General features: G+C 65.8%; 2 protein-coding genes across 21 annotated transcripts; both read right to left on the bottom strand.

Annotated features, from left to right (window-relative positions):
- Nucleotides 1-98: 98 nt before the first annotated feature.
- Nucleotides 99-2896, bottom strand: RHBDL1 (rhomboid like 1). Of its 6 annotated transcripts, none has more exons than XM_014848885.3 (8): nt 2684-2862; nt 2049-2210; nt 1603-1827; nt 1380-1528; nt 1147-1259; nt 972-1072; nt 829-889; nt 99-752 (listed from the first exon to the last, which is right to left on the bottom strand). In XM_014848885.3, exons 1-8 carry the CDS (start codon nt 2720-2722, stop codon nt 481-483), a joined length of 1122 nt encoding a protein of 373 aa, XP_014704371.1. In that variant the 5' UTR covers nt 2723-2862; the 3' UTR covers nt 99-480. The 6 variants fall into 6 exon arrangements, with proteins under 6 accessions (XP_014704371.1, XP_014704372.1, XP_014704370.1 ...); XM_014848886.3 differs by having other exon boundaries at nt 137-752; nt 2049-2207; nt 2684-2863; XM_014848884.3 differs by having other exon boundaries at nt 141-752; nt 2037-2210; nt 2684-2896.
- A 1591-nt stretch (nt 2897-4487) lies between these two features.
- On the bottom strand, nt 4488-10743 carry RHOT2 (ras homolog family member T2). 15 transcript variants are annotated; one of them, XM_044747409.2, is made up of 19 exons: nt 10611-10743; nt 10153-10211; nt 9966-10047; nt 9842-9885; nt 8889-8942; nt 8301-8350; nt 8121-8229; nt 7761-7862; nt 7586-7684; nt 7338-7446; nt 7128-7248; nt 6666-6750; nt 6434-6576; nt 6262-6362; nt 6052-6182; nt 5857-5943; nt 5623-5745; nt 5330-5532; nt 4488-5048 (listed from the first exon to the last, which is right to left on the bottom strand). In XM_044747409.2, exons 1-19 carry the CDS (start codon nt 10645-10647, stop codon nt 4922-4924), a joined length of 1866 nt encoding a protein of 621 aa, XP_044603344.1. In that variant the 5' UTR covers nt 10648-10743; the 3' UTR covers nt 4488-4921. The 15 variants fall into 15 exon arrangements, with proteins under 15 accessions (XP_044603344.1, XP_070341416.1, XP_070341423.1 ...); XM_070485315.1 differs by having other exon boundaries at nt 10153-10206; nt 10611-10712; XM_070485322.1 differs by having other exon boundaries at nt 7338-7450; nt 10153-10206; nt 10611-10684.
- Between the last annotated feature and the right edge of the window lie 555 nt (nt 10744-11298).

Here is an 11298-nt window from a genome sequence, read left to right on the forward strand (position 1 = left end):
GGGGCTCCCACCTCCTGCACAGACACACCTCATACCAGGTGTGGGGGAGCAAGGGGGAGCCCAGGGCACCCACATGGAGGGAAGGGACATCACGGGCTGCTCAGCAAGTGTGGGGGAGGCCAGACCAGCCCCAGAGCCCTGGTGCAGCCACCTGGTGCTGTGTAAAATATTTATTCATTCTCCAAAAAGGCTCAGACTGCAAGTCCTAGCGGGAATCCCGGGGCAGGGTCTCCTCTGGGGCCACCTTTGGGGACCTCCACCACCAGGCCCAGCCCAGCCGTCCTGCCCCCCAAGGCCAGGAAGGGGCGCCAGGGCTGGTGTAAGGCTCTGCCTAGACTCAGTGGACCACAGGGACCACCCGCCCCCACAGGGGAGAAGCAGCAGCCTCCAGATGTACATTCACGGAGGGTGCACATGCAGGCCCGCCTGGTGGCCGGCCGTACATGCCTCTGCCCCAGCCTGTGTGGCTCCGGGAGCCCCTCAGGGCGGTGGGGGGATGTGGGCCCCCAGCAGGTCGTAGGCGAAGATGTTCCAGAAGATGGCGAAGAGCAGGAAGGTGCCGTAGGCGAGCAGCACCACCCACCAGCCACACTGGTCCCTCAGGCGCTCCTCGTAGCTGCGCAGGATGGTCAGGCCCATGCTCACTCCCACCACAGCGCCTGCCAGGTGCGCCATGAAGCTGGGCTGCGGCCCCGAGGCAGGCAGTGGTGGGGAGAAGCGCAGCCACACAGCCCGGCCCACCTCGGAGCTCACTGTGGAGGGAAGCGGCAGGTAGAGGCGCCCTGGCCGTAGGCTGAGGCCCCCCCCAGCCCCTGGCCCCTTACTTACTGCACACCAGGGCCAGCACCATCCTCAGCAGCTTGTAGGGACACCTCATCCCAGCCCAGTTCTGATGGGGCGCAAGACAGAGAGGCCGTGAGGCAGGCCTTGTGGGCCCCTCCCCACACCCTGCCCCATGGCTGTCCCATTACCATGACAACGTTGGCCAGGTGTGCTGAGCACAGGGCGTAGACCCCGCCGGAGCCCCCCACCACAGGGGCCCGCATGTCGGTAATAGAGACGGTCAGGGAGCCTGCATGAGCAAGGGGGGAGCTGTGAGAGTGAGGCCCACCAGTGAGGTGGCCAGGGGGCACACACCTGCCTCACCTGCCAGCACGCCGGCCAGGTAGAGCAGGCTGATGCGGAGCAGGCCATGCACCATCTCCAGGGGCACCCCGATCATCAGCTGCAGGAGTGCATTGAACCCCAGCTGCTCCAGCCTGGCCATGTGGAAGCAAACGGGTTCGAGGAGTAAGATCAGCTGTCAGGCCCCCAGCCCCCGCCTCGAGGGGCTGAATCCTCCTGACTCAACCAGAGGGATGCCAGAGGGAGCCACTCACCCGACGTGCATAAACATGTAGGTGAGGAAACGCCAGGCCCGGGCACGGTGGCTGGGGTGGTACACGAGGGGGCTCCTCATGTACTCAGGGTGGTAGGTCTGCAGCACCCACTTGTTGAGGCGGGCCCCGTAGCACAGGAACACAACGATCTGGGGGAGACAGGCGTTAGGGCCAGGAGAGCCGGCGAAGCGGGTGATTCCCAGGTGGCAGTGGGCCAGCCTACCTGGGCCAAGGTGACTGAGGCCATAAACACGGGGGGCGGGCAGCTGCGGTGCCGGTAAAAGTACCAGTGACGGTCCACCTCTCGGGGCAGGATCTCGTAGGCCACGTAGCGCACGAACCGCTTGTAGACACCCAGGCCTGGCTCGTCCAGCAGCCCGTCCCGGGGCAGTGCCCGCTGCCCGTTGGCGATGGCTCGCTTGAAGCTGCTTGAGCGCTTGCTGCTGATCTGGGGGCGGGGCCTTAGCATGGGCCACGGTCGCCCCACATGGCCGCCCTACCTGTGTGACCTACCCAGCTCCTTACGGGGTCTGAGACCCTGTCCCGTGTCCACAGCCCTCTCCAGTGGGAGGGCAGGGAGGAGGGGCCTGCCCACCCCACTCCACCAAGGCACTGTGCCTGCTAAGACCTGGGTCCCCGCCTTTGCTGCCCACCCACCGTGGCACTGACCAGGTCCACAAGCTCCTGGTAGCAGACCTGGCCCTGCTCGTTGCTCTGGGCCAGGGCCACCAGCATGTCCAGCTTGGCCGGGTCCAGGGGCAGCTCATGGCTGTGCACCAGGCCAGTGAAGGTGTCAGCTCCGATGAAGCCTGTGTTCTCAGGATCCAGCTGCTGGGGTGGGGGATCGCCAGCCAAGGTCTCAAGGTGGGCCCAGCCCCTAGACCACAGGGCTGGGCCAAGCCAGCTGGGGGAGGCAGGCTCTAAGCACCCTCAGGCCAGCCTGTGCCCACATGGTCCCAGGAGCTGCAGGGCACCGGTGCCCAGGTCCCAGGCCTCCACTCCTCCAGCTCTCCAAGAGTCTCCCCGCCTTATTCCTGCCCTGCCCATCCTGGAAGGGTATGGCCAAGGTCTGAGGACAACTGCCCTCCCTTTCACCCTCCTCAGGCGCCCTGGTCTGGCTCATCCTCTGCTGGAGTCTCAGGCAGGGGGCTGAGGTCTTGCAGGGAGGGGACTTGGGGGTATGGGAGCCACGTAGGGGCTGCTCTGGGGCTTTCTAGGGCTCCATCTCCCCACCCCCCAGACTAGGCGAGGTGAGGGCCGCAGGGGGCGGTGCCGGCGCCCCATCCCCCCACCTCGCCACGCACCTGCTCCTGGATAAGCTGCAGCAGCGAACTCCTGTCCATAGAGCCGGGCCGGGCCGGGGGCCGGGGTCGGCGGCCGCGGCCGGGAGGGGCTGCTCTGCGGACGACTCCGCTCCGCCCCGGCCCGCCCGCTCCGCCCGCTCTGCTCCCTCTGAGCCACGTCACGGAGCTGCCCGCCCCCGCTGCACACGCCGCCGCCGCCAGCCCCGCCACTCGCGGCCGGAACACGCGCACGCCCTGCACGCGGACGCGCTCCTAGCAGGAGCAGCCCTGGCCGGCACCCCAGTCCCCCTGCCCGGCTGAGCACTGCGCCAGGAGAGCTCCCGGGTCTCGGCTGCGTGCAGCTGCGCCTTCCGCCGGGACAGCAGCTGGGAAACTAAGTCACTGGGTGGCACCCAAGCCCCTGCCGCACGTGCCCCTTTGCGGGGGGCTGGGGCCTCAGCAGCGAGGTCACTTCTTCCAGGACCACCACATTGCCTGTGACTCCCCAGGCCAGAGCTCCCTTAAGTCACCTGTTGCCAGACACACTCATTCCCTTGCAGTTGGGCAGCCAGAAGGCACCACCTCCCCACCAGGTGGGCGTTAAGGCCAACGGGGCAGCCAGGAGCAGGGGAGACAGCTCCCTGCAGCTGCTCCTGCTCAGAGACCAACCATGGCACACACCTTGGGCTGGAGGCCCCTGACCACTCTTGCAGCCACAATGCCTGACCCCAGGAGACCACTCAGTGGCCCAGGCAGAGTCATGGCCATTAGAGGACAACCCCCAACGGACAAGGCTGCAGGTGGGATAGGGATGGGCCTCATTTCCTGGGGAGGGCAGGTGACTCCTCCAACTACAGAAGTGACACAGACTATGGGGATGTGTAGCCATAGCAACCCCCTCCAAGAGCTGCTCAGAACCCTCACGCCATGGAGCCATCGCTCCCGGCAGCTGAGCCTCAGGAGAATTCACCGGCTGGAAACAGCATCCTGCCCTGCCCTGAACCGGGTGAGACCCACCCCGCGGACCGTGAGGCCGGCAGGTATGGCAGAGGGACAACTTCAGGGTCCAACCCCGGACCCTGTGGGTCAGGCCGAAGCATCCCTGGGGGGCAGGCAGCTCCCCCCACCTCCTACGACCAGCACATCCAGGCACCAGGAGGGGCCCTGGTCTGGAGGGCCTGCCTTGCATAGAACAACTCTGATGGCAGTTAGGATAAGGGGAACTTATCTGGGTGGCTGAGGTCCTCCACCCAGCCACGCCATAGGCCGTGTCCGCTCCAGGCCTCAGAAAACATGGCCAGAAAGCTCCTCGGACAGCAGGTGCTGAAACCCAAAGCCAAGCCAGGTCCCCTTCTCAGCCCAAGAAGGGTTCTCTGTCCCCTGTCTGGTGGGAGGGACAGAAGCCTCTGGAGGAAAGAGGAGGGAGAAGAGGGTGGCTCCCCCAGGCCAGGGCCACCCTGCATGCCAGAAGCAGGACACTCTGGACCCCGGCACACTCGAGTCCCTCCTCAATCCAGATCCTCAGTGCAGCCCGGCCAGGCTGACAGGATGCTGAGGTCTGGGGAGTGGGCACTGCCGCAGGGCATACCCAGCCCCCTGCAGGCGCGCACTCTCCACCAGCACAGACCTCAGTGGCTGCGGAGGCTCCCAGGCTGCAGCTGGGCTCTAAGTGGATCTTACACTGGCCTGAGTGAGGCTCAGGAGGGGGACCTGGGCCTGGAGGGGAGGCAGGGTGGGCAGGAACTGGGTTTCCAGTCCACACTGAGACAAAAGATGGTTTTTAGCTGATTCAAGAAAAGTCACCTTTGGAAAGTGGGAACCAAGATGAAGACACAAGTCAAGTTTAATTAGAAAACCCAATTTCATGTCTTCTGTGAGAGACACAGCCTTGGGGGGGGGGAGGTGGGGGTCCACACAATGGTCCAGCCACTTCCTGCTTCCACTTCCTACCTTTGGCTCAAAACTCTACCCTCTGACTCTTCATACCCACTGGCTGCTTCAGACCAGGAAGAAACAATGGAGCCCTGAGAATTCGGGTCTGGGGTCACTGGCTTCCTCACTCACACCCCCCAGTTCCTCCAACACATGGTGCCCCCAAACATGGGCAGTGCTTGGCATCTGTGGCTGCGAAGGACACAAGCTGCCAAGACCGGGGGGGCCACTCCGGGGTCGAGCAGGGGCAGGGCAGTGGGCCCCGTCCTCAGAAGCAAAGTTCAGACAGAAGGAAGCCCCTCGAGGTCAGACTGCAGGGCCAGGGCCTCATCGGCTCTTCACCAGGACCCTGTAGAGTGAGAAGCTGAGCAGGGCAGCAAGCGCGGCCCCGACAGCCCCCAGTGTCACCCGCAGCCAGAAGGAGGAGGTGTGCAGCTCGCCGGGAGCCAGGTGCCTGCAGGAGAGACGGGCTGGTTGGAGACACCCCTGGGGTTCCCCCACTTTCCCTCTTGGAAAGTCAGAGCCCTGGAGAGCTGCTCCTGGTCAGTGTCCAGCACACGGAACTCGAGGTCCTGAGAGCCCCGCCCAGCCATCAGCACAGGACCAAGGCCCACCCTGCAACCCTGACCGACTCCAGTCCTGACCCCAAGCTGTCCCTCTCCTGATGACAGGGACATTGGTGCCCCAGGACGGGGACAGGCCTCCCACCACAGGGGCTGAGGTGCTGATACCCACGGGAAGGCGGCCATGGCGGCGAGCCTGGTGAAGACAGCCGAGCTGGGCCGGGCTGGGCCCATGCAGGAGAAAGGGGTGGGGGCAGGCAGCCGGTGCCGGCGGCAGAACTCAGCTGGGGCCAGGCCAGGCGGCGAGACACCTTCGGGCAGGTCGGCCTTGGAGGAGACAACGAGGCAGGGCGTCTGCCCATCCATGTAGTGGCGCTGCAGGGAGAGGCGACGTGAGGGTGCCGTCACGTGGTGGCTGTGCCAAGGGTGTGGGTGGACCCCGGGGCGGGGCGGGCCGGGCCTTGCCTTGTAGACGCTGGCACAGAGCGCGAAGGACGTGGGGTCGCTGCCATCGAACATCAAGCAGGCGACGTCGCAGGCGGCGTCAGGGGCAGCATCCAGCAGGCTGTCTGTGCCCACCTCGCACAGCTGGACAGAGGGCGGCCTCAGAGGGGTGCGGGGCTTGGTCCCCTGGGGACGTGTTGGGACAGCTCCCCCCAGCATGGCCCGGGGTCTACCGTGGGGACACTTTGCACTCACGATCAGGTACTTCTCTTGCCCATGGACCTGCACCGTGTCGATGGTGTACGTGGCAGGTTCCTCAGGGGGCGCCGTGGTGTCCTGGTGCTGAGGAGGGAGGGGCCTGAAGCTCCTGGCCTGATGCCCCCAGAGCCCCTCCCCTGGAGGCCTCAGGTGGGAGCTGGGTCCCCTGGCCCAGCACAGGCCGATGCTCACCCCCAGGCTGCGGCCAAGGAATGCCTGCAGGAAGGCAGACTTGCCCACTCCACGGGCCCCCACCACCTTGCACAGGAGAACGTTCCTCTGCGTCTGCCCCTTTTCCTGGTCCAGCTTCTTCTCACGGGTGACTGTGGGTGGAGAGCAAGGATGAGGGCAAGTGAGGGGCTGCCAGGAGGCACTGGGCCCAGTGGAAAGACACGCACCCACCTGTGATGGCGTGGGCCTGGGAGTCCTGCTCGCAGAGCACGGGGTAGCCCAGGTAGCCCAGGTGCTCGAGACAGCGCCGCACATCCAGGTAGGCCACCAGGCTGAGGGAGGGGCGGCATCACGGCGGGCAGGGAGGTTGGGGGGGGCGGGGCAGGCCAGGGGCTGCACTTACGTCCACTGGCAGAGGTACCCATGCAGGGACAGCCGGCCGGCTTCAGTGCGGACAGTCTGAGGGAGCTGGGGGCCCCAGGGGGCAGCCGGGAACACACTGAAAAAGCTCTGCAACTCCGCAGAAGAGAGGGCGCCATCGCAGTCCTGGGGTAGAGAGGCCGCATTGACACGGTGACGGTGACACACACCACGGGGCGGGGTGGGGCGAGGCATGCCAGGCATGGCGCCCTCACCTGGTCGTGCTTCTCAAACAGCCTCTGCACAAACTGGTAGCCAAAGTGGTTGAGCTCGGTGCTGCAGCCGGGGGGCACGTGGAGCCTGTAGGGGGCACGGGGGCTGTCGGGTTCCCAGGGGAGCCCCGTGCACACCATGCATGGCACGCCTTCTGCGCGTTGCCCTGCTGGCCCTGTCTGTGGTCAGACCCTCCCCGTGGGACCTGCTCTCCCCACCCCCAGCCCAATGCCAGGCGGCAGAGCAGGCAGATATGTGGTGGGGTGCAAGGGGCTGTTGGCTGAGCATGCATCTCAGCCCTGCCCACCCCTGGCAGGGCACCCCTGCAAAGGCCATCCTGACAGGAGCCAGCCTCTGCCCAGAGCAAGTGCTCCAACCCCACCCTGGGCCAGATGCCCCGAGGGCCCCAGGCCCTGTCCAACACTGAGTGGAGAGGGGAAGCCCTGAGCCCCACCACCACCCACGGGGGGAAGAGGTAGTCGTCAGTCAGCTCGAGTGTGTCGCCATAGCCAAAACGCCGCAGAACGGTCCACGTTGTCTCGTGGCGGCCACGTTGCACAAACAGTGTGTTCAAGAAGAGAAAGCCTATTCGGACGGAGCAGAAAAGGGGGTGGCACCAGGCACAAGTGGGCCCCTCCCCACACCCAGGGGACAGGCAGGGCATGGAGCCTCACCGTCCAGGGTCAGCCGGTCATCCCGCACGCCTCCCGCCACGTTCTTGCACACCACCATCTTCACGTCCTCCAGGGCCTGCGGGGCCAGGGGGTGCCCGAAGCAGGATTTCTGCCTCCGAGAGAAAGTCGCCATCAGTCAGCCAGCTGTCCTGGTGACTGCTCGGTGTGGTCACAAAGGGTGGCCGAGGCATGGAGTGCGGCTGCGGCCTGAGAGGGATGGGCACCGCCAGGAGACCAAGGGGCCGCACCTGGAAAGCGTTGAGCTCCTCGTCGCTGAGCGCCTGGTCCAGGTCCTGGTCCGAGAGCCTGAAGATGCGTGTGAGGGCCTGGGTGCACGCTGGCCTCAGCTGCGGAGACAGCTGGGTCAGTACACCCCGCAGTGCTGCCACCTGCTCCCCTGGCCCACCCACGCCCGTCACCCACCTGCTTGGCCTCGGGGTCGTAGAGCGGGGCTGTGGGGTGCAGCACGGCCTTCTGTGCGTAGTAGAACAGCTCCGAGATGTTCCTCAGGTTCTTTGCTGAGCACTGGGAGAAGCAGGAACAGACTCAGAAAGGTGCCAGATGCCAGGAAACTCAAAGGGCCCCAAGGAAGATACAGGAACAGGGGTCAGAAGCCCATGGTCCCAGGAAGCAGGATCCCACATGCCCTCAACGATACAGTTGGCCTGTTCCAAGCTCCTAGGGCCACCAGCTGAGTGCCTGCCGCAAGGCCTCACCTCTGAGCCCCATCCCTGCCCCTCCTCTTCTCTACCTCAGTGCCCTGCCCAGCCCTCCCACCCTTACCTCAACACAGGTCTCGATCTCAGGGAACTCGCTCATGATGGGCAGCACGGCCTCCATGGAGCTCCCTGGTCGGAGGTCCGACTTATTGCCCACCAAGATGATGGGGACCCTGGGGGAGAGGCCCACGGTCACCAGGGATGGGGGCTGGTGGGGCCCAGCCCCCCTGGGCCTGCCCATTACCTGGGCTTCTCAGTCTCCCCATTGACCAGAGGGATCCATTTGGTTCGGATCTGAAAGGCAAGGACCGGCTGTAAAAAGAAGGGCCAGCTGGACCCATGGCTCCCGTTTGGAACTCTATCTGGCTCAAGGAGAGATGGGGGGCAGTAAAGGCCCACTGAGGGCCAAAATCATGGCTGCTAGGAATGAAGCCAGTGGGACAGAGAAACTGGCAGAACCACCTCAACTGATCCCGGCAGTTCCCAAACACCCCCAAGGCGCCTGGGGTCGGTAGCCCAGGGCAGCCCCTTCCACAGACCTAGTGTGGTCCAGACCCGTGGCCATTCACGCTGTCTGCAGGAAGGCCGGGTCCCAGGGGCTCCCTGGGGAAGCTGTAGAGGTCCTGACCACAGACCCCCAGACCCCCAGCATCTGGGGTGGCTCCATGAACCTCCCCGTCACTCGTCAGAGATGGGGTGGCCAAGGGTGCGAGTTGCCCAGAGCCCAAGTCAGCTGAGTGGGCCTGGGGTCTGTGCAGAGGACAGGCCAATGACCGAACTAGGTGTCAGCAGCAGGGACCCCGGACGGATGGGAGGGAGCTCCTTCGCTCACCTTCTCGATGGTGGCCTCCTCAGACACGTCGTACACCACACATACCACGTTCGCCTGTGGAGAAAGGAGTGTGGCACCGTGTGACCACAGGCCTCCTGCTCCACCCTGCCCCTGGCACTCACAGGTGGGTGAGGTGTGACTGAAAGGCCTGGGAAGCCCACCCTTCCCTGGTACCCCTCCAGCTGGGGTCCCCTGCCACATCACACCAGGACTGGCAGTCAGCTGCTCAAACCTAAGATAAGCTCTTTCCTGCCCGCGCCACTGCAGACGCCAGGCCCCAGCACTGCAACTCTGGCCAGTGAGTCCCCTGGAGGACCCAGGACAGACAAGGCCACCCCCTTTACTCCTGTGTTGCTGTGGGCAGACGGGATGATGAGAACACCAGCACAAAGGGCCGATGATGGCAAATGGCCTGCCCCCAAGGAGCTGGGACCTGCACCCCTGCCCAGTGGCGCCCCTAGGAAGCAACAGAAGCTGAAGGGGCAGCACCGCCCCCTGTCCCCTGCCACTGGAGCTCGGTCCAGGCACAGCCTCCTAATAACACGTGAGCAAGGGCCTGTGTGGCTTGCAGCCCTGGTCAGGGTCCCACAGCGGCCCCAGGCCCAGGGCGGCAGACTGGACTACAGGCACAGAGCTATCTGAGGGGCCCACCCCAGGGTCCACCAGAAGAGTGAATGCTGGGCACAGAGAGCGGGGAGCGGGCCAGCCATGCAGGTAGGAGAGACCAACCATCCCTTTCCTCCCTGGCTCCCAGCAGGGCGCGTCCTGGGAAACCCCACGACTCCCACGGCAGAGAGGTCACAGCAGAATTAGCGAGACCGAGGCCGCCCTGAGCACCTTAATCCAACCCTTCAGGGAGCCAAGCCGATCAGGCCAAGGTGGCAGCCCATCCCCAGGGCCTGAGCGCCGCCGGGCTGCACACCAGGTTCCTGAGTCCTCAGGACACACTGTACCTTGTGGATCTCATCCTGGAGCTCCTCGATGGTCTGCTCAGCTTCTGGACCAAGGAAGAGACCCCACTGCAGACCTGCCCCAAACGCCTGCTCCTAGGCAGCACCGTGGGGCGGGGGGCTCTACCTGAGTAATCGACGATGTGGGTGGGCACCTTCTCTGGGGTGACATCTGCTGGAATGGTGATCTCTTCGGCCCGAGGAGGGACCTGAAGCAGACCCAGCCATGAGGGCAGCTCGGCCAGAGGGAGGTCGCCCCGGGGTGATCCCAAGGAACCCGCGGGGCCTCAGTCCCTTCGCTGCGCTGCCCTTACCTCCTCGGGGAACTCCTCGCCCACCAGCGACAGGATCAGCGACGTCTTCCCCACCTGGGCTACGCGGGGCAGCGGGGTCAGCGTGCCAGTTCAAGGTCGTGGGGCCCCTTACCACCCCAGACAGGCCCGGCCCCGACCCCGACTCGATGGCCCCAAGAGCCCCGCAACCCCCGCCCTCTGACCCTGACCTCGACCCCGGCGGCCCCAAGACACCCCCCTCCCTACACCCCCCTCCGCGACTCAGACCCTGGCGGCCCCAAGACCCCGGCTCTGACCCCGACTCCGGCGGCCCCAAAGCCCCCGCCCTGACCCCGACCCCGGCGGCCTTCAGATATCCACCCTGACCCCGGCGGCCTCAAGACCCCCACCCTGACCCCGACTCCAGCAGCCCCAAGATCTCCGCCCGGACCCCAACCACGGCGGCCCCAAGATCCCCGCCGCAGCCGCGGGGCGCCTACCCTCGCCCAGCAGCAGGATGCGCACATCCCGCTTCATGGCGCCGCCCGAGCTTCTGGCCGACCCCAGCCACCTCTCCGCGGCCGGCACTTCCGGCCCCCGCCGCGCAGCCGCACTCGCGAGCCGGGCGGGCCAGAGCGGCCGGGCTGCGCGGTGGCGCCACCGCGCGGGGGCGCCGGGCACTGCAGACGCCGCTCCGGCCGGAGGGGGCGGGGCCCTGCGCCAGGTGCCGCCCCGGCCCCGCGGCTCCGCGCTTGGCGCCGACCAGCCCCGAGCGGCCCACTCCGCGCAGGGCAGCCCTCGCCGCCGGACAGGCCGGGGCCTCCAGGCCTTGGCACCGCCGCTGGCCAGCGCAGGGGCCTTGGCAGGGAGCAGGAGGTCTCGGAGCTGGGCAGGGGCTGAGCTCAGGCCAGCTGGGAGGGCCAGGCCCAAGGCAGTAGGACGCGAGTGACCAGCCCACGATGCCACTACGCGACTGTGAAAACTAATAAAGGGGAACTTCATGTACAGTGGGGTCTGGAGGCCAGAAGGCAGGAAGATAGCTTACAGGCCCCCATAGAAAGAAGTGTACATTCTACCCCAAACAGGAAGGAGGGTCCCAGGAACTAGCCAGCCAGGAGCCATGACCACCCTGAACTCCGGCTTGCCTCCAACGGAATCGTTCAAAACAACCTCCCCCAACTTCCTCCT

Source organism: Equus asinus, chromosome 14, assembly GCF_041296235.1.
Source record: "Equus asinus isolate D_3611 breed Donkey chromosome 14, EquAss-T2T_v2, whole genome shotgun sequence".
NCBI lineage: Eukaryota > Metazoa > Chordata > Mammalia > Perissodactyla > Equidae > Equus > Equus asinus.

Excerpts from the sequence above, each read along its gene's own strand:
- RHBDL1 (XM_014848884.3), bottom strand. The coding sequence starts at position 2,722 with ATGGACAGGAGTTCGCTGCTGCAGCTTATCCAGGAGCAG. Across the intron at positions 1,529-1,602 it reads CCTCAGTCACCTTGGCCCAG|ATCGTTGTGTTCCTGTGCTA; the intron begins GTAGGCTGGCCC and ends TGTCTCCCCCAG. Across the intron at positions 1,260-1,379 it reads TACATGTTTATGCACGTCGG|GCTGGAGCAGCTGGGGTTCA; the intron begins GTGAGTGGCTCC and ends CCACATGGCCAG.
- RHOT2 (XM_070485307.1), bottom strand. The coding sequence starts at position 10,647 with ATGAAGCGGGATGTGCGCATCCTGCTGCTGGGCGAGG. Across the intron at positions 10,212-10,610 it reads CATCCTGCTGCTGGGCGAGG|CCCAGGTGGGGAAGACGTCG; the intron begins GTAGGCGCCCCG and ends TGCCCCGCGTAG. Across the intron at positions 8,230-8,300 it reads GGGGAGACTGAGAAGCCCAG|GGTCCCCATCATCTTGGTGG; the intron begins GTAATGGGCAGG and ends CCTCTCCCCCAG.